We start from the raw sequence: 20,945 nt of genomic DNA, 5'->3' as shown, positions 1-20,945 counted from the left end.
GGCCAACTGGACCCAGGCTCAAAGACATTGAGGATGCTCTTTAAGCTGCCTAGTCCAAAAAGTTACATTTTTTTCACATAGAGAACCCCACAGGTTTAGAGCTTTAATGAACTGTCAACCCCCCCCCCCCCCCCCGCCAACTTTTCAAGTGAAAACTGCTTCCCAGACATTACATCCGACACATTTGAAAAAGCTGCAGCTGTGCTCAGGCCAGAGCCGGCCTCTGTAAAGCTTTTAGGCAGCAGTAAATCTTCCCTACTTATTGTTAATGCCATAAAATCAATGCCCTGACGAGAGAGAGAGAGAGAGAGAGGGGGGGGGGGGGGGCAAGGGAATGGATAGTCTATGAAAATACTTAGTAAATATTTCTTTTCAAAGCCAATTTCTCAAAAGTTCCCAAGTACTCTTTTTAATGGGGTCCTAGATGAGGGATGTATGATGCTGTTTCCTTCTTTGCTCACCAGATGACAAAGTTAGTTTGGCTAAAGAGTTTTTCAAAGAGCTACCTTCATTTTTCTGGGCAGTTCAACCTATGCCAGCACATTTTAACTGGAGCGCTCAGTTGAAAACCATAAAGACAAAGCAGTAACCTTGTCTGCATGGCAAATTCTGCCTCTCTCTGCAGGATCCGCACTTGCTTTTTATAGCCTGTCATTTCATCTGGGTATTATTTCCCGGTCACTTTGCCAGGTGGGAAGAGGCAGCGCAGGCAGAAGTGTCTGTCGGAGCTCTAACAATACTTTGGGGAGTTGATAAAGACACAAAGCAGTGGCTGCGTACAGGAGTCTCTCCTAATTGCACCTGGAGAAGCAAGCATCCTTTGGAAACCTTTGCACAGAAGCTGGGACACGGCGAATGATCTTGAATCACAAGTACATATCAAGGTTTTTTTTTTTTTCTTTCTGAGTTTCTGTAGTACACGGCACAACTTCATTCTTAACATGAATGTCTGAAGGAGGTCTCGCTTATTCTTCCTCAGAGTCTAGAGGGAAAGCTGAAGGGGCATCTCATCACAGATTCTCTACTTTCGAATTTCTTGAACAGTAGAATATTTTCCATATGTTAATGGGAATCAAATTCTCTCACCTCTTCCCTTTCTTTTACTAAGTAACTCACCAATGGCAAAAGATAAAGCGTGGTAGAAGAAGGAAGAAACAGGAAACACCAAAAACATTTCTTTAAATGTTGCAACCAAAAAAGCCCTGTGCTGACATTTGGAACAACCTGACCAGTCATGGCTACAGAGTTATCAACTTTCTGTCATAAAGCTAAGGCAATGACCTCTGCACACACCAGTGTTTCATTCTATACTGTTTTATTAGCTTAGAGTCTCTTCAGACACAGGTTATTAAACCAGGCTGTGGCAACATGGTGGGTTACATGACATGTCTTAAAAATAAAAAAAGAAAAATTCAAATAAGATGTACCTTTATGAATGGTCCCTGCAGTTTTTCATGACTGGCAAGGAATCTATTTAAATATTTGATTACAGAAGACAGGACTAATTTAGGAAAATCCCTTTGTGGAGAATTGCAGTCTGTCTTGAACAAAATAAAACTGCCTCTGCCAAGTGCTCAGTACCAGAAAGGATGACCTGGGCAGCACAGTAAGGGTCTGAGGACAGGGGAGGGAGCAGGTTGTCCAAAGACTTGCTGCCGCATCAGGATCAAACAATGAAATTTCAAAAGTACAGAGATGTGAGGAGGGGTCGGGAGGAAGAGCTGAAGACAGATGACAGACAGCTCGGGGCTACAGGGAGACTGAGTGGAAGAGGGGCAAAAGGAACTTTATGGGGGGAGGGGGGACATCAAATAATACTATTGGCATACAGAAGTTACATGCCTACTAAAATATGAAGGTCAGGCATTAACTTCTAAAACTATTGCAAATAAACCATATTTAGCTTAAATACAAAGCATGAATGAAGATGCTTGCAGTTTTTGATTGACAAACAACCTCAGACTTAAACTTGCTACACAAAGCTGCTGTTAAGAAAAAAAAAAACAGAAAACAAAAACAAAACAAAAAAAACAACCGATTCATCCGAGGGATCTTTATGGTTGTGTCCCCCCACACACACCTTACCCCATCACATGATTCATCAAACAAAACCTCCCAGTCAAAATGAAAGAGCAAATGAAATAGCTGGCCCTTCAGAAACCCCTGCCCACCCTGTCTGTTACCCACCACCACACCACTATCATGACTATCATCATCATCATCATCATCATCATCATCATCATCATCTCTCTACTTACAAAGTTTAGGAGCAGTTTGGAGATTAGTTTCTGTTGCTTGTGGCTGAGTGGCTGACTTGGGTGTTCTCACCTCAGGGGTCCGAGCTGGAGAAGGGAAGGGTGGCACAGTAGACAGTAAGGGAGGCCAAGCAGGCAGACGGTTCTTCCGGGTTGGTCCTGCTGAGGGTTCCGAGGCCTCAGCAACATTGTCAACATGTACTGTAACATGAACCTCAGGTTCAGACAGAGCCCTAGAGACAGGTGAGGTGTATGCCTCGGACGACACCAAAACAGCCGAGGCAGCAGTTGGATCCAGAGAAATAACAGGGTCCTGGCCTAACCCCCCAGGGTCAAGGTGAGTAGGAGAGTCGTATTCAAATATCTTGTCCACAAATACCCACTTTAGGCCAGCAATGCAGAGGCAGAGGCTGACTAGGCAAGCCAGAATGGGGACAATACAGATCTTCTCGGAGTTGAGGCACCCTCTCAGGCGCTCAGCTTCCAGGCACACACAGCAGGGCACTGCCAGGCCCAGCAGTCCAGGGCTTCTCCCATCTTCAGTGTGGGTGTCTGGCATGTGCTCCGAGGCCGGAAGCCCATCCAGAGATGGGTCTGCACTCAGCTGAGTGGAGGGGCTGGAGGACCTCCCGCCAGCTACCTCAGACATGTCTGGGGAATAAATCTCCATCGGCTCACCTCCAGAAGGCCTGGCCTGTCTCACAGTGCGTTACCATGCAGAGCTCCCCCCAACCAAATGATACAGCATCTTGGAGGGGGAAATCGATAAGGCATCCAAGTCCAAAGCCATTATCAAAAGTAAGAGAGCTCAAGGAGGAACCAAGGAAAAGGAGAAAAAGAAGAAAGGGCTTCTAGCAACTACAAAATAGAAGTGTACCGAAATATCTTGAGCTTGTTGTTTCTGGGACACTTTTCCAGTTCTTTCAAATGCTTCTCCAAACCATCCTGGTTGGTCAAGAAAGCCAGGGACCAAAATAGGAAGTGAGCCGATGCCTGACTCATTAAGTAAGCCAGTATCCCAAACTGAAAGGCATGTTTCTCACCTCAAGCGTCTGAAGCTGGTGTCTGCTTAGAGGAAGAAAACAACTGTCATGCAGAAGAAGTAAAAGCAAAAGCAAGACCAGAGGCGGCGGCGGCAGCAGCAGCGGCGGCGGCAGGAGAGGCAGCAGCGACAGTAGCAACAGCATCCTGTCGTGTTAACGCAGTGGCTGAAAGAGGCTGAATCATTACAGAGCAGCAGGTGCCTGCCCTCTGAGCATCACTGCAAACAGGACCATTGCACGGGGCTGCGAGGGCAGCAGGAGCCAGGAGGGGCGGTAACTCCCATCCCCGCCCTGCCTCCACCCCCACCCCCAACCACTCCTCTTTGTCCTTCTTGCGCTCAGTCACTTTCTTCCTCTGCAGTCTTCCTTCTTCATGGCTTCTTTCTTTTCACCCTTCTTTATCCTAAATATATATTCTCACACTTCTCTCTCCTCTCTCCTCTCTCCTCTCTCCTCTCTCCTCTCTCTCTCTCTCTCTCTCTCTCTCTCTCTCTCTCTCTCTCTCTGTCCCCACTCTACTGTTGGCTGGTCTGTAATGAGTACAGTACATCCAGCAACACAGGGCTGCCAGTGACTTCCTATTTTATCCAATTAGAAGAAATAAAGGCCATCAGAGCAAAGAGAAGCAGCCCGGCAGCAGTCAAACTGGGTCTCCCTGGCCCCCACCCCTTTTCTTTCCATTTCCCCCTACTAAAGCTGGCCCCAGTTTCCCACCCTGTGCTCCACCTTGCTTGATCTTGCTGGCTCTCTCTCCTACACCTACTATGGGGTCAGAAAAAGCCAGGGATCGATGCTAGCAATCTAACAATGCTGAGATGGAGGGGGTGAGGGTGGGGGTAGGGGGTGGAGGTGAAACCTTCTGGGTTAGACCTGAGGCTTGGCAAAGTCTGCTATCTGACTCCTCCCCAGGGAGGTAAGCTTTTCAGCAGCAATTTCTCCCTGCCCGCTGCTGAGAGACTGCATTCCTTCCCTAGCCAGCCCTCTAATAAGTTTTGTTCACTAAGGACTCTTATTACCTGATTTCCAACCAGCAGTTAGAACACTGTTTTCTAACCATGGACAGCTCTGCCTTCACACCCTTCCATGAGGCTTAAGACTTTGCAGTGCCCCTGTGCAAAATGCTGAGTGCTTGCTGGGGCAGGGTGGGGTGTGGGGGTGGGGTGGGGGAAGGGGAAAAGCCTGGCTCTCTCTGGCTCTCTGTTCTTTCTGTTTGCAATTCCCTTATCCCATCCAGAGCAGACCAGAATAATGTCAGTGTAAGAGAAAAAACACTAGGCTGTGAGACGAGTAAGGGCTACCACTTCATTTTCAAATTAGACTTTCATGTTGTCTCCTCGCTGCAGAGGAGGCTTGAATTCCCTGGACACTGTAATGTACACCACATGTCCTCGGCTATAATCGCACTGCAAGTATTAAAATTTTTCTATAAAAGCATGCCTTGTGGACTGGGTTGCAGTAGTTTTAATTTACAAACAACTTCAATGCTGATTTTTTTGTTTGTTTGTTTGTTTTTGTTCTGGCACAGTCCTTGGAGGACTGGACGAAATGGAAGACACTCAGAGAGAGCACGGGCTCCAGGGGACATTCTGTAATATGTCACTGCATGTTCTGTGCATCTGATCCTTAAAGCCACACTTCAGTGAGCCTGGACATCCAAATGGTTTCCAAGAAACCATTCTATTTACCTGTGTCAATAGGTGTCTTAAAAAGTCTCTCTAAATCTATCCTACAGAACCATCACACGCAGTCCCAGGGCAGTGGAAGATAATGCTCAAGCCTTAGGAAAATCTGCACTAAACACACTCTGTTTTGTACGGCACAACTCTACTGCTTTGAAACACACACAAGTCTTTTCAAATAGCCAGGAGGTAAGAATATTATCATTTCCTTCTAGATGAAATTACTCAATGATTATGAATGATTCAAAGGATATTAGTATCTTAAACTGTGTTTTCAGTCCTATCACTAACAACAAGAGCCTGACCCGATTTGCATAATGGAAACCAGGATTATGACAAGCTCACAGGCAAAACGAGCCATCGTGCGTTCATCTCCGCACAACCAGTGGCCAATATTTTGTGATGGTTCCATAGGGTTCTTTTCTGCCCCCATCAACTCAATTTTAAAGAAACGAGAGTTTTCTTAAGAAAGATTCTAGGGATGGATGTGAAATTTTAGAATGCAAGAAATCCCTAAAGCACTTACAACTTGAGGTTTTAAGTACATCATAATTGAGTATATCAATTCACTATTTGTATTTGGATGCTTATGATAGTTGTTTCAAGGATTACCCTGTCCAGTTATACTCGGTGTTTCCAAACCTTACCTTCAAGTACTGAACTGGAGCTTACCCATAGGCAAGGTCATTTAAATTTCAAAGACTGGAAGGGATCAGGTAGCTTCAAGCCTGGCAGGTGTTGGGGGAACAGCAAAAACATAACGTGCAGCCTCTGTAAAGGTGTCCTATGGCTGGTACCAGTAGCAATTACCACAGTCAAGGGCTGCTAGCTCATTCTCTGGTTGTCGCGTTAACCTCAATCACAGCAAAGGGGGCTGGCCAATTTTCTGGTTGTGCTCTTAAAAACTCTTGTCAGGTACAAAGAAAAGGATCACGTTACCCACAGGGTAGGACAAAACATCAGAGACAGACTCCCGGGCTGTCACAACCACCCTGTGGGTTGGATTGCACAACTCAGACTTTCAGATGTACATTTCCTCCATGGGTGAACATTTTGTGAACTTGGGCTCCTTGCTCCTAAGATTAGCTTGCAGAAAGAAATCCAGCTTCCTCTAAAACCGCTTTCTTTCCTATTAAATTAGAAAGTGGATGGACTTGGAAAAGGGAGGACAGACGTACAGAATAAAAGATAGTCTCCATGACTTCTCCCCTGAGGACCAGGAGCTGCCTTTATCCCCTGTCAAATCCTCCACAGCAATAAAACTGTGAGGAAGCCAGCAAACACTGGGCAATGACCGGAGCTTTCTTAGGATGCAACCTATGTGTTTATAGGAAGAGCTTCAAGAGCATACCATTGTTAACCCTGTAAATGCCACCTTAATGAAACCCAGGAACACCCATTCCCACGTGCTCTCAGAAACATGAAATGAGACAAAATCTTACTGCTTTTTAAAACCCTGTAATTACCACCTCCTTCATAACAATAAAAGCTGTGCTTATTGAGCTCCGCCTATATGCCAGGAACTCTCAAGATCATAATACAGATTACGTCTGAGGTTCTCTCACCCTTTAAAGTCCATTTACATTCAAACTAAAGAAACAGGTAACTCAGGAAAGAGAGCCAGGCACTGACTATTAAATGACAGAACTGAGATTTTGAAGCCAGACTCATGCTCTTACTAATGAAAAGAAATACTCCTTTAAAAATATAATACCGATTATGTATTTTATGTCTCCATTCAATGAGAGAAAAAGGAAACTAGAATATGCAACCAATAAATCAAATAAACTTTAATGTAAGAAAGCATAAATGTACCCAGTTTCTAAACTGAAAGTCTTAAGTTTGGCCATGCGACTTTCAAAGACTAGTTATAGGGATTAGACATAGCAATTCAAAGATTATCTCTTCATAGTTGAAATGGCATTAGTCCTTCTTCCAGGGCCTCAGTTCCGGGACTCTTCTGGAGAGGATGTTTCAATTACCTGCTGCTCTGAAACCAACTACTTGAAACAGCTTTACAACCAGCACCCCGAGGCTGCAGGTGGACTGGTTTCAGCGGGGTGCCTCTCTGCTCTATTTGACCTCAACTGTCAGCTCAGGGCACAATGAGGCTGAAGCATTCAAGGTGGCTCATGGCTCACACGTGAAACCAGACATCAGCTGGGAACACCATAGGGTGTCAAAATGCATACCAGCATGGGGCTTCTCCACATGGCTTGAGTTTCTCCTAGCAAGTTAGCTGTTGGTGAGAGCTGTCTATCCCCAGAGACAGGAAGCACAACCAATCACTTTTGTTATGGGAGTCGCACAAGCTATTATCATTTTTCTTAGTTGTTAAGTAGTCATGGTGCCAGACTCAGAGCGGTAGTAATACATCTTAATGGAGAGGGACGACAAAAAAAAAAAAAAAAAAAAAAAAAAAAAAAAAAATCTGTTGCTGCCACTCACCAGCCACTTCAAGGAAGGAAGGCAGTGCTAGAAACTAAGCCAGGTTAAAGAGGAGTCACAAAATCTGGAATGGATCTGGCAGGACCAAGTCAAACGTGCATGCACTTCAGACCCACTTTTTAAAGATTCTAGTTTCCTCCTAAGCCAGCATCAATGAAGAAAATATCCCACTACGTTATCAATGGAAATGCTTAGGACTGGGGATGTAGCTCACTAAGAATGTGCTTGCCTAGCCTGTATGTGACCCCAGTACCCCAGCTCAGTTGCCACAGCAAAAAAAGCAAACAAAAAACAATTTAAAAAAGAATCAAACATTAGGAATTGCTATGAATTCAGCATAAGTTAAGTTATTTATTTCTGCATTAATTTCATTTATTTTATTATTAGAAGTAATTAGTCGAGCTTCAGCGGATGAAAGGGGTTGACAAATGTTTTTGACTATATAACCCAAATTTATTTTCTTTAGCTTTCCATTTGAAAAAGTTTACCCTTTCTTCTAGATTTTACAATTTAAAAAGAGAGAGAGAGAGAGAGAGAGAGAGAGAGAATTTATTTTGTCCTATATAATATAGAATGGTGACGACAGGAATATCATGTTGAGATAATTATATGTGTAAGGGGTAAATCATACATTTACTTGTTAGTGAAATATGAAACCACTAGGTTTAAAAGAAAGCTCACGGGCCCAAATGAAGCATTACAGACTGGCTGCTTTATCAGAACATAAACGCCTAAAAGTTTGTCAGACTAAAACATCTCTCAGTCTATGTGGACCTTCTCATACTTCACCAGATTATGGGGTGTGTTCTTACTTACTTGTTTTTCCTTTGTGATATTCTCCTTGCATAGCATAGACTCACCTAGAATTCATCATCTATCCCAGTATGACCCCAAATCTGCAGAAGTCCTCCTGCCCCCACTTCTCAAGATCAGGCTTTATAGGCACACGCCATCATACTTCAAATGGCTTCAAATCAGATTTCTGGACATTCTCACTTCTTGGACACATTTTCAGTCACGTGTTATTATTCAATTGTATCACACACACGGGGCTAAATAAGATGATTTCCTCAAAGGGAAAAATTGATCAATAACTGCATAAAAGGAGAGCTGTGATCCACTGACATCTCTATTCTGTTTCATCTTCATTTCTATTTCAGATTGAACTCCATAGATTTTACTTCCTCAAATAAACTGACAAGCATTTAATATCTCTCTGTCTAAACTGGTCCACAAGTTCCCTTCCATTTTTTTTTCTTGTCTTTCATGTCCAGATCACACATTTCCTCATAAATTGTCCCAAAATACGTCTTAGGTGATCTGAGCCTGTCTTAGTGATTGCCAGACATCACAGTTCCTATTAAAGTTAAAGGAAGAACAGGACAAATGTATATTTAGTTCTTTTTCCAGGAATTCTTTCCCCAGTGAAAAGATCCTTGACGAAGCAAACCAACCCCACATGCTGTTTCCTGATCACTCACGGGACAGATGAGGGCCAGGAGAAAGCCATTTCCTCTCTGGGACACAGATGCTATGCCCACTTGGAGGGGAAATCAAGACATCATGCTTTGCTCTGTCTTACCCACTGGAATGATCTTGGAGAAGAAAATTTTACTCAGTTTTTTAAAACTATTTCTGTGAGAGGCCATATATTCATATCGATTGCCTTTATGTCTCTGTGCTCAGTTTGATACCACGATGATCAACTATACTTGAGCGTATTTGTCCTTCATATGCAATTCAAGCAGGCAGCATGGAATGTGAGGCCGTGTGGAGAGTTCTTTTGGTTTAGTTTATTTTACTATTACAATGCTGATGTTACATTCCCGTAAGTGCAGTGTGGAGTTAAATACAAATCCATTTCCAGAGGTTGGAAACTTTTCAATTTTGCTATTTTAAATGAAGCATAATTGTACATATTTATGTAGTACAGTGATACATATATATATATATACATGATTGAAACATGAATAATTATCTTTTTCTACAGATAATTTCTTTAATATGCATCTCATTTTTTAAATCTTATGTCACTTTCTTTTGACATTATAATGAACATGTTTTGGATCTCAGTGGAAGTAATGACTACAAAATATAAGTGCAATTGAGTCCATCCACTCCATAATGCTTAAATTTCTTAAATGTGACTTTCCACTCAGTGAAAAACTTATCATACTTTCAGCTTCTACAGTATTTAATTTTAAAGGGTCATCATGTTATTTATATCTAGAACTGTTGTAATAAAACCTTTTTATTTTAATAAAAAAGTAATAAAACTTCTAATATATATGTTGCTTTTCTTCTATAAAGGATCATTGGGAGGAAATTATCTGGTGCTTTGCCATTTTAAATGATCCGTATTTCTAAAGATAAAAGACCCGGGACACAAAAAACTATCCTATCCCTTACAGTTGAATTAAAGTCTCCATGGTTCCCTCTCCTTGTTGCTGATCCAAAAGAGAAGGCAAAGTTGCATCAACGGGGCCGGGAACTAAAATACACATGCAGTTTCCAGAACTGATTCTGCATTCTGAGTGAGTCACCCAACTGGCGCGATGCTCTCAGAAGGTCAGAGCACCATGATGGGCATAGAAGCCGAAATATCCATTTAAAAGGAAATGCCAGCTTCGCCCTCTGTTGTGGCTCCTCAGTCCAAGGGGGTCAAAATTTTCCCTTTGTTCTTTCAATTTTTTCTTATTTTAGGAAGTATGAATTTGAAAGTCATGAGATAAAACACCTTATGATTTGACCGCAAGGCCTTCTCTTGTGCATAATATAAGATTGTAGAGTCAGGCCTGTTTAAGAATGATTTCTTTTTTTGTTTCAGAAGTGGTGGAAAGACGGAGATTTGTCACAAAGCGTCTCTGTCATCTAAATCCTAATTAGATTTAAACGTTTTACTGACGGGAGTCGGAGCTTGCTCATCGATTTGATTTGATTTGATTTTGTGCAAGAAAAATAAGTTCTTAGGCATAAACATTGCTTACCTACAGTCCCATGGGGATTAATCTCAGAGTCAGCTTCTAGGTCTAAGCCTAACAAATGCTACCACGGCAGCACAACAATTCAATGCCACTTTTTAAGGGAAATCTGTTAGACCCGCCACAAAAATTGTCTCTGCATCAAGAATTACTATGGGATGTCCACATGACACCATAGAGGCACAACTTCCTTTTTCAGAAACTCAGAGACTGGAGTTCCTGTTTAGACCCCGGCTATCAACAGTACTTTATAAATGGTGGGGTCCAGAAAGTATTGGCTCTAGAACCCAAGAACTCTCCCTGAGGACAGGCTGGAGATAGGAAATCACTAACTGATGGAAACCTTACAACTCACTGTCCTGTGGGAGGAGATGTCCTCCAAAGGAATGTGACTTCAGGGGAAAAGATTGTCACCTCAGAGCCATTGCCACACAGTAGGTCAAAATCGCACTAGATCTATGCAGAATTATCCATCTTCTTTTAACTTGGAGAATGGCCAGACTGCGTAGGCAAGGAGACAGAAGGGCAGGAAAAAGACATATCTGATGACTGACTTCTTCTGAAATATGATGGCCAGAAAAATCCCACTTATGGCAGTGTACTGGAGAAAATATATTCTCTTTTCTGATGTAGCCCACAGTTTCCATATATACATAGTCTTCCTAAGAATGTGATAAGATGTACATACTATGCACGCTGGGGTTGTTGGGATTAAAAAAATGTCCTATGGATATCATTTGGAAAATATAATCAGTGAGTGTACATTTCCTAAGGCAAATATAGGAAATGTTAGTGATAAAATCCAAATAATTGGATTAATGACTAATTCAGTCAAATAGCAGTAATGAAATACTGGGACCCTTAGAAACATTATCCTCATGGCGGCTTTTGCCCACAACTATGTAACAGAAAATCCAGCACTTTGATTACTAAAACTAAACATACAATATTCTACCAACTCCACATAAAGCAAGTTACAACAAGCCACCTTTTTTCCTCCATCCAACCCCCAATTATACCTCCACCACCTTCCCCTTCTCTGATTTTAAAATGATATCAAAAATAAAAGATTCACATGACTGGGGCAATTTTCTAGTGGCAACGAAGTAGATGGCAAACCATTAATTGCAGTACTATTAAAAGCGTTTTCAAGAACTTCACCCCAGTACCAAATATTTATTGAGAAGGGACTTCCAAAATCCAGCATTTGAACTAGCAGGGAACTCAAACACCTGGTGATTGGGGAAACCATTAACTTCACACTACTGGTGGAACAGGAGAGGAAAGATGGCCTGCTCCTGCGAAATGGAATTGCTTAGATCATTCCATGTCAAACATGCCTTTTCTAACAGCCAGATGGTCAACAAACACTACAGACGACAGGTCCCTCTCTCCAGCTGTGATGGCTGCCCAGCTGTGCTTGTAGGTATGGTGTACATTATTAAATATGTATGATGTTATAAGGCCCCTCTAAAGCATCTAGTCAACTAAACCAGATCACTGACAGCATTCATGGCAACTTAAGCTAGCAGAAAAAGGATTTTTTTAAATGTAGCACCACAGAGCAAAGAGCCCCAGACATGGGCTTCTTTTCTGTCTCCATACACCTCCCAAAAGAAAGGAAGAACTGAAATTAAATAGTTCAAAACATGCCTAGATGGGTTTCTAAAGTGACAAATCAATCTTTCAAAGTATTTCTCAAAACCTTCTGGCAGCTCTGCTGTGATGAATTCAGTGGAGGAGGCTAGACTAGTCACCTACCTGTCTCCAGGTTAATCTCCTCAATGCAGCTGAAGTTCCTAGACTTAGCTCACTCGCGTCTCATCCGTAGCTTTCTAAGCATCTGCTTATATGTACTGTCTGGTACTAAAGGCATCTAAATGATCTCTGTGTACAACTGGACCCTACCCTTCTTTATCTCCATCAAAGATACAAAGGCAAAACCTGGAGTTGAGAACCATCAGAGTCCATAAGAATTAACCTGCTGTTCTTCATCCAAACACTGACCACTGAGAAGAGACAGAAGAAAATGTTACTAACCAACCAGGTTTCCAAGGTTTCTAGATATTTAGTGAAACAAAAGAACACACAGCAGAGCTGTTTTTAAGAGCACAGGATAACTGTTGTCATCGCATGGGACGAAAGTAGGCATCCTCCAGGGGACAGCTGATTTTTACAATAACCAACAGCTAGAGAAAAACAAATGAATTCACTGAATGAGGACAGAAATGCCAGAAAATCAGGGCTAGGTGCTTGAGTTTTCCAACTCAGTCTGAAATGGCATTTCTGTAATTTAGCCAACATTCAGCAACTAATTAAGAAATTGGAAACTCAGCACATCAAATGAATTTCTTTTTGTAAGTCAGCAGGGAGAAAAAAAACTGAGAAACCTCAGGATAACCTGATTTCTAAAAGCAAATTTCAACTTTTAAGGTTATACATTACATGCAATAAAAATAGTTATCATTTCCAAAGCACTGAGCTAAATGTGTATGCTCAGAATGTTTAGCAAGTGACTGGTTATATGGCAGGCTTGTGCTAGGCTGTGTAGTTACAGCTATAGAAAGTTAAAAGACAAGATCTCCTGAGTAAATTGATAGCATAGGGACCTTGGGAGAGGGTTGAAGGGTAGAGGAGAGGTAGGGAAGGGAACAGAGAAAAATGTAGAGCTTAATAAAATAATAATAATAATAAATAAAAAAGAATATTTATTATATTAATTAAACTCTTTTCCTCCTATGTGAAAAGGAGAGAGGCAGCATAATTCAAAGTATGGCAAGACTCACCTTAGAGGGCAGAAGAGGAAGCCAACTGAAAACAAGTAGGCCAGATATTATTTTAAGGAGAACATATACACCAATCCTTGAAACTATTTCTGTTGGCCTGTAGGGTAAGTGTTAGCATTCCCACTTCACAGATGGGAACAAGGCTTTGAGAAAACACAAAGACCACACAGCTAGCAGCCTATGGCTACTTCAGAGACCTGTTTCCCTACTGAAAAATACTTTATGCCATACAAAATGAACCAATGCAAGAATGCTTTCAGAAAACAACCATTAATTAAACAAAATGTTTGGTGTTGTTGAGTGTGATGGTCAAATTTTAAGTTAGATTTATAAATGACTTAAGAATGGGTGGGAGGGCACAAGAACAAACTCAATGTTAAGAATGCACATGCTCAAATATATGTAACTACTACCCTGATCAGAAGAACTTCTCTGTGCTGTGGTGCCCATTCCAAGCATAAGGGCTTCATTTCCACCACTAGGCATTTGATTAATTGTTTTATGTGGCTTATTTTGATCATGATGAAAGTAACCCATTTAAATTTTGCCAGTAAGTTCATGAACCAAAATAATTCCACACTAAACAGTGGGAGGCCCTCACATGCATATTCGAAAATCAACCAGATGAGCCATAAACTGAGAACTTGGCAGAAATATTAAATCTCTCAATTTTCCCCAACAAAATTGAATCAGGGTACACTGGACAAATCTACTGTTAGAAATTTCTCAGATTAAACTGAAAAGGGGTTTGGTCTTTCATTAATGCCTGTGGGGGGTCACAGATTTTTCCATAATTTTCTTAATGGCATTCTTTGACATTTTCTCAGATATTTTCTATGTTAATGTTGTCCTCATTACTTTTAGAAAATATTCATTCATTTATTCACTTATTTCATTCACTCAATGATTATCTCAACCAGTGCCCACTAGAATCAGGCTTCATTCAAGACTAAGAGAAGGTGAAAGAAAAAAAAAAAAAACCAAACTATTTCTCAGGGTGATTCCATCCTAACGAAAGCCAGGGCTTTCTAAATCTTAGCCTGGCTCACTGGCAAGTTGGAAGTGACTGTGAGACTTGGGTGCCTTACGGTGGATTCTCCTTTGTGTAACTGACGTTTTTTTTTTCTTTATTTCATTTTTTGTTGTTTTAATGAGCTTGTCAGGAAACACTGTTTATTGTATATGCATGTTTGAACATCTGAGAATTCCCTTCACTTAAGAGCCCGGGAGGAAAATGTTTTCTTCCGATAATGTTTTGTTTTGACTAGTGATAGAAGAATGCAAAGATTCCATCCCCGACAGGATCGTGGCTCAACAAAAGGCTGTCTGTGGAGCTGGACGATTACAGACAGAGCAACGTAATCCATCTGTTTCCATTCCCAGTAACCATCCAGCAAAACAGCCACCAAAACAGACTTGGCCATGGTAGCAATACCGTAACAGCTTGATTATTTGAAAACCCGATAATTACATGTGTGTTCTTAGGTACAAAAATATAACTTGTTCTGTCTATATGTTTCTTGTATGCATCTGTTTTCAGGACTGATGCTGTAAAAGAACAAGGCAGGGGTCCATGGGAGGTTTTTGAGTGAAGAAAGGGGATGAAGAAATGATGTGGTTATATTATGATATCAAAAACTAAAATATTATTGCAAAAAAGAAAAGAGAAAAAGATGATTGTGGTGGGTAGATTTAAATAAAATAATGCATTATTATACTTTATTTGGTGAATTAAAAACTTAGAGAACGGTGGTGCCGATATATACTTCTGAAGTCCAATCAGTCCCATCTCCTCACTTGTTAAGGCAACATACTAATTTCATAGACATTCTGAACCAGGTATGGTGGGCTCCTGTCTATAATTCCCAGAATGTCAGAGACTGAAGCAGGAGGACCATTTCAAGTTCAAGGCTACCCTCAAATGTAGTATCTTCCTCACAAACTAAAGGAAAGTTTTCTGGGTTTTGTTTTGTAAAGGAGAGTGTTCAAACTTCAAAGCCAGGTGGGTGCAGTTATGGCCATTCAATTGTGATAGGGTCCTAGACTAACATTTTCAGGGCTGCCCTTGTGGAGCTAGCCATTCAGTTAGTCGGCAGACATCCTTTTTACATATCCTGCTTATGGCCATGACAAACAAAAGCACTCCTTTAGCACGAAGGCTGCAATGAACGGGTAGATCATGGAAGTCGGGCACTTATCAGTGATAATAACTGCCTACAACTGTTTCCACTCCTGCTCGTCTCCCAGCCCTACTATCCCGACTAACAAAGAAAGGCCGACTCAAGTCTGCCGGTTCATGTAGTTACAGGAAAGCAGCTGTACTATTTATAAAGAGGCGGAGGCTAGGAAGTTCGCCTATGCAGCTTACCCTAGCAGTGCTAGGCTTGAAGCTATTGGTAATAGGAATCCTGCCAGTGCATTAGAAGATGAGCTACAAGGGATCGCTGCCAAATAAAATGGCTAAGTAATAAGAAACGCTAAAAAGGAAGAACCTTAGGGCTGGAGGGAGGCCTGCGTTCACTGCTGAGACACAATTCGGGAGATCACCAAGCCTTGCACTCACTGCGCAAAGAGAAGCTGCAACCCCAGTTAATTCTCCTGTCTTATCTTCCTTATCCTTAAATATAGTCGGACATTTCTTTTCTAAATGTTATGACATTCTCTTGAGACACCCTAGGAATTATAACTGGCACTGAGACATACATGATGCCCAAAGTCAAGCATAATTAGTTACTGTGTCTGGACCACTATGTTTAGACATCTACACTATAGTGCTGGAGATCAAACAAAAACTCCCATTTTCCTCTTGAATTACAAGAAAAGGAAACCCAGCTACAGGTTCTTCTTCTGCACATGTTCAAACTGATATATATTGCTATAGACAGATACCTGCCAAGGCTTTAAGTAGATTTTGAGATACAGCCATTCAGATTTTATTTCCTGCTTAATCATTGTCAGTCACTGTGAATTTACACCACAATACAACAAACTGTTAACACGACCACAGGTTAAAATTCTATCTAGCTGAGAGAGAAAGGAAAAAAATAAACTATAAAAACTAGCAAACTAAGTCAATTTAAACACGATAAAAAAAATGAAAACTTACTATGGAGATGCTCTTCTTTTTCGAGTAATTTTGAGCAAGGATGCCACATGCTAATGTATAAAGGAGAGGTCTCCCAGGGCCTCAACCTCAACAAACAATCACAAGGATTCTTAAATCAAAATAACCCTCTGGCGGCCTTTAAAATGAAACATAAAGTCATTGTTGCATTGTGCATCCTGCAAAACAAAGGTGTAGCGCCGGGCAGTGGTGGCGCACGCCTTTAATCCCAACATTTGGGAGGCAGAGGCAGGTGGATCTCGGTGAGTTTGAGGCCAGCCTGGTCTACAAGAGCTAGTTCCAGGACAGGCTTGAAAACTACAGAGAAACTCTATCTCAAAAAACCAAAAAACCAAAACAAAGGTGTCATAAATGAGGCTGTATAATCCATTTTAGGTGTATTCTTTCTTCTAAAAGACTTGTCCATTGGAGATATAGCAAGCACATTTTACCTGTGACAACATGCTCACCAATTAACCTCCACCCAAGTGTGTAGACATGGGAAGTGGGGAGAGATTCAAGGTATTCCTTCTAAACTACCCAACAGATGGAAATTGGTGCCTACAATTCTCAGTACATCTAAGAAATATTTATAATTTCTTATGCATATAATAATATCCATAATATGCATAAAATATGATAATAAATGCATCTATGCATTCCTAGACTTTACTTAGGAATGTTGATTCATAAAACTAATTTGGTTCAAGTCATTCATCTCATGGAGGGGTTCAGGAAGGCCATTTTAAAAAGCAGTTGCAGTGCTACGTGGCCTTTGAACACACAGGAAAAGCTATCTGGGGGACTCTCACCCATCTTCTACCTTTATTCGATGCAGGTAAAACCAGCACAGAAAGGCTAGGACTGAGCACTGCTTCTGTCCCTGCTTGTTATACAGATTTGCCAAATATTGAATTGTTAGGCCTGTTTCTCTCCTCCTCATTTGAATTACGAGACTAGTCATATCTGCAGCCAGATGAAAGTACTAGACACTTAATAAAAGATGTCTTTGCTGGTTTGTTATTATGTACTTTAGTGAGAACAAAAGAAAACAACTTTGCTGTCGTAATTGCGGCAATTCCCTCACTCCCAACCAAGTTTATTTTTCAGCACCACAGAGAGGAACAGCGACCAGCTAAGGCATGCTCAAATTAGTGAAAACCTTACAGGAAGACAATTTTAAAAGTCACTATGAAAACAATGTGAAGCCTCAAAAACCAAAAATCTCAAGACATAAAAATTCCAAGTATTTTAAATGATAAGTAAACAGAGTAACAATATTTCTGGAAATAACACAAATGTTCAAAAAACATTATAACGAAGCCAAAGTTATAGTTGAAAAATCCTGATTTTAAGATACCAATGGAGCTCTATCCATAAATTAAGATTAAGATAGCTTTCCTTCCATTATATAGAGGAGTGATTTGAAAGCAATGATGAACAGAAATGTGACCGATTAACTCACTGTTGGTATTCTGCATCCATGTAATACTTTCTGGGAACTGACATGGCAAAAGTGTTACGAGAACAAAACCACAAAATATACTCATCATTCTTCTTCAGGGACTTACATCCTGGTGTTGGGGAGGGACTGATGTGAGCACCACGGTAGGTAATAACCAATTAAAACAAGAGCTATAGGACCAGGAGAGAATGGTTGAGAGTTGGGAGGTGTTCGTCTGAATATCCTAGGACAACAGCAAAAGAACGGAAGCCTCTTCCTTTTATGGTATGATGAGACAACGCCCCCACCTCACCCCTGGTTTGGAAGCATCATTTTAATAGAATATGCTGAAGTAGGTCAGCACTGGTACTACTCATGGAGGGGGCCATCACAGCACCAACCAGGTCTCCACAGACACGCTCTCCACCTGAGGCTTCTACAGGAACATTTCTCCACACAAGTTTTATACCGAAGCTCACAGCCAACTCAGTTTGTCAGCTTTGAAAGAATAAGCAGGCAATTTTTTGATACCATCTGTTTATCCACACAGGGGGTCGTGGGCTTCATGTTTATTTTTTTCAACTAAATAGGATATTCTTCAATCTCAGTTGTTTTTACCTGAAGCTGAATTACTTGGAAGGCTCTAGAAAGCCTCCTGTCTACCCATGAATCCTCATATCTCTCACAGAGTTTCATCTAGCCTGCACACATGGTCCCATACACACAGAAGGGAATTCTCCCTCCCTCACATCTATCCTTCCTAAGACATATCCATGGGCACTTTGTGCGGATTATCTTTTCACAGCTAAATTGAAGAAAGTCCAGACAAAGACTCACTGACGTTTCTGAGCCTTGGAGAAGTGAACTTCAGAAGCTGCTATGGAGAAGGCCGAGACAAAGAATTCATTTGAATCAACGTAGGTCATGGTCAAACGTCACAAAAATTATTTTATGACTACTTAAACAATTTTCTACTTGATAAATGTAAGACTCTTCTTCTTACGTTCTTCACATTGTACTTATCATAAACTCATCCTGCCCAGCAAGGAGGATTATTGGTGGTGCATTTTGGCACAGGGGAACATGATAGTTCTTGCAGCTCTGTGTTGGCAGAGAAGAACCCTAACAATTCCCAGCTTTGTAGAAGGTGAAGTTTAAATGGACGCTATGATAAAGATCTCTTCTCAAAGCTACACGATTTGTGAAGGATAGGGATTTCTACAGGGTGACTAAATAGCTGGATGTGGTTGAATGCATGATGGTATTTATGTAGAACATTTGAGAATAAGATCTTAAAATTTTCACCCGGCAGAATTATTTTTCTTAATATATCATACTTCTCATATGGGAAATGTACAGGTGAAATGTGATATACAGGCTTCTTATTAATTAGTCCTTGCTGTCAATGATGGAAGAATTATCAAAAAGGCAGGTGTTAGCTTTCAACTTTTTATAATCTAATTTTAACATATGGATCCCCTTCATTATTTAATTCACCATATTGTATCACAAAATTTCCTACTTATCTTTTTCTTGGGTTGATTGACTAATCATTAGAAATTAATATTTTCCAAAGAGGCCTTAGTATGTATTGAAAACAAAACTAAGAAATGGTATCTTTCCATACATTCTACACACCTTAAGCATCAACATTTTCTTGGGTATGTCTCTGTAAGTCACCTAGGCATTGATATGAGTTTTGCATTCCCAGCAGTAATTCAACTTATGACAGTGTGATCATGTTCCCCTATCAGCATCTAGCAAAGTTTCTGAATTCTCAAACTGCTTTCAGGAACCCAGGTCCTGTGTGTTATGTCTGTCACCTCTTATTAGTATTTCACTTTTAATGTTACATGATGGGATGTCATAAAAGAAGCAAGCTTCAGGACTATAATTTATGTGAGATAATTCTTTTTTGTATAAATTATTTGTGAAAAATATTTATATAAGATTTATGTAAAATAGATCAGATTATGTCCTCCATAAATGATGTAAGACAAGTCATTTTACTGAGCTGAGATTTAGATACATTGTAACAAACTACTACTTTTGACGATAACAAATACCATTACTCAATATTTCCTTTCAAATGACTTCTCCTGACCAATACTATTTTTCTAAGCCATTTATCTGCTCTATATCACAACTGATTGTTATGACACAAGATCTGTACACAGGCACAACTGGCCTTTGACTTTGGCTGAAGACTCCTTCAGTCATGGACTATCCCCTCCCCCACTTCCCCAAAAGCTCCTCCCATCTACTAAGAAACATGTACACACCATGTAACATGTAACATGAGGTGGACAGGGAGAGGACTACAAACGGATCAGCTAACAGAGACAGACTTCTACAGATTTCGGAACAGAAGCATCACATTTGAGGCCTGGAGCTCCGCTGCACCACCTCCTCCTCCTCCTATCAGCTTCCTGACTATCGAAATGACACGAAGCCTTTAAAACTTTTAAACAAAGCCTGATTAAAGTTTTGACAGTTTCAAATAAAACTTCTGGCAGTCATTACTGAACAAACCCAGACATGTGAGCTCATAACTGATGAACAAATAGAGCCTAAACAGATTTTCCCTCTGTAGGAACAAGTTAAGGAAAATAGAGGTGAGTACCTCTTGGGGCCATAACCCACATGATCCGGCTTAATTAGTTTCTAAGACTTTGCTGACCTCTCTAGAAGAAAAGTGCTGGTCCAGCAGTCTCTCTATGATTAGCCGAACTGTGAACACACAGCAGCTCCGTTAAAGAAATGAATTACTATCGAGGCATCTCCCATGCTGGATTTGGTTTAACAGTAGGAACGGGAGTGGGCGGTGCCCAACGACCGGAGACATTACTTCCTTTAATGGCATCTCTGACACTGATAAAGTCGCAATCTGCATTTTCTGACTCTTTGACCACACCTGCTGTAAAATACTAGCCACCGTGCGCCATTCGGGATGCCTTTCCCCTTTCAAATGAAATAACTTTCTCAGCCCACAGTCACTATGGTTGAAAACGCCAACTGTGCAGTACACTTTTTTTTAAATCACAGATTTTTCTTTTTAAATAAGCTGTATTATAAACCAGCTGCAGAAAGATAAGTGCTCTTGGCCTTACCCACGTATGTCATACACAAAAGCCTCTGCTCTCAAGGAAGTTCAGAGCAGACATTCTGGTGCTTGCCAGGAGCTGTGCAAAGTGGCCAGAGGGAGG

General features: G+C 41.0%; 1 protein-coding gene across 8 annotated transcripts in view; it reads right to left on the bottom strand.

The window, feature by feature from the left end:
- Positions 1 to 20,945, bottom strand: part of Nrg1 (neuregulin 1) — a 996,124-nt gene that overhangs the window by 106,144 nt on the left and 869,035 nt on the right. For 3 of the 8 annotated variants that reach the window (XM_041673678.1, XM_041673677.1, XM_041673681.1), the window contains exon 1: positions 2,259 to 3,212. The exons of the other annotated variants lie outside the window; for them this stretch is intronic. In XM_041673678.1, coding sequence (XP_041529612.1) covers positions 2,259 to 2,925 — 667 coding nt within the window. In that variant the 5' untranslated portion in view covers positions 2,926 to 3,212. Of the gene's footprint in view, positions 1 to 2,258; positions 3,213 to 20,945 lie in introns of those variants that run through there. 8 annotated transcript variants of the gene reach the window in all.

Source organism: Microtus oregoni, unplaced genomic scaffold (assembly GCF_018167655.1).
Source record: "Microtus oregoni isolate MIOR12 unplaced genomic scaffold, Mior012 000024F_ref0000369, whole genome shotgun sequence".
Lineage (NCBI taxonomy): Eukaryota > Metazoa > Chordata > Mammalia > Rodentia > Cricetidae > Microtus > Microtus oregoni.
The sequence above is the reverse complement of the archived record's forward strand: the minus strand, read 5'-3'. Positions and strand labels throughout refer to the sequence as shown.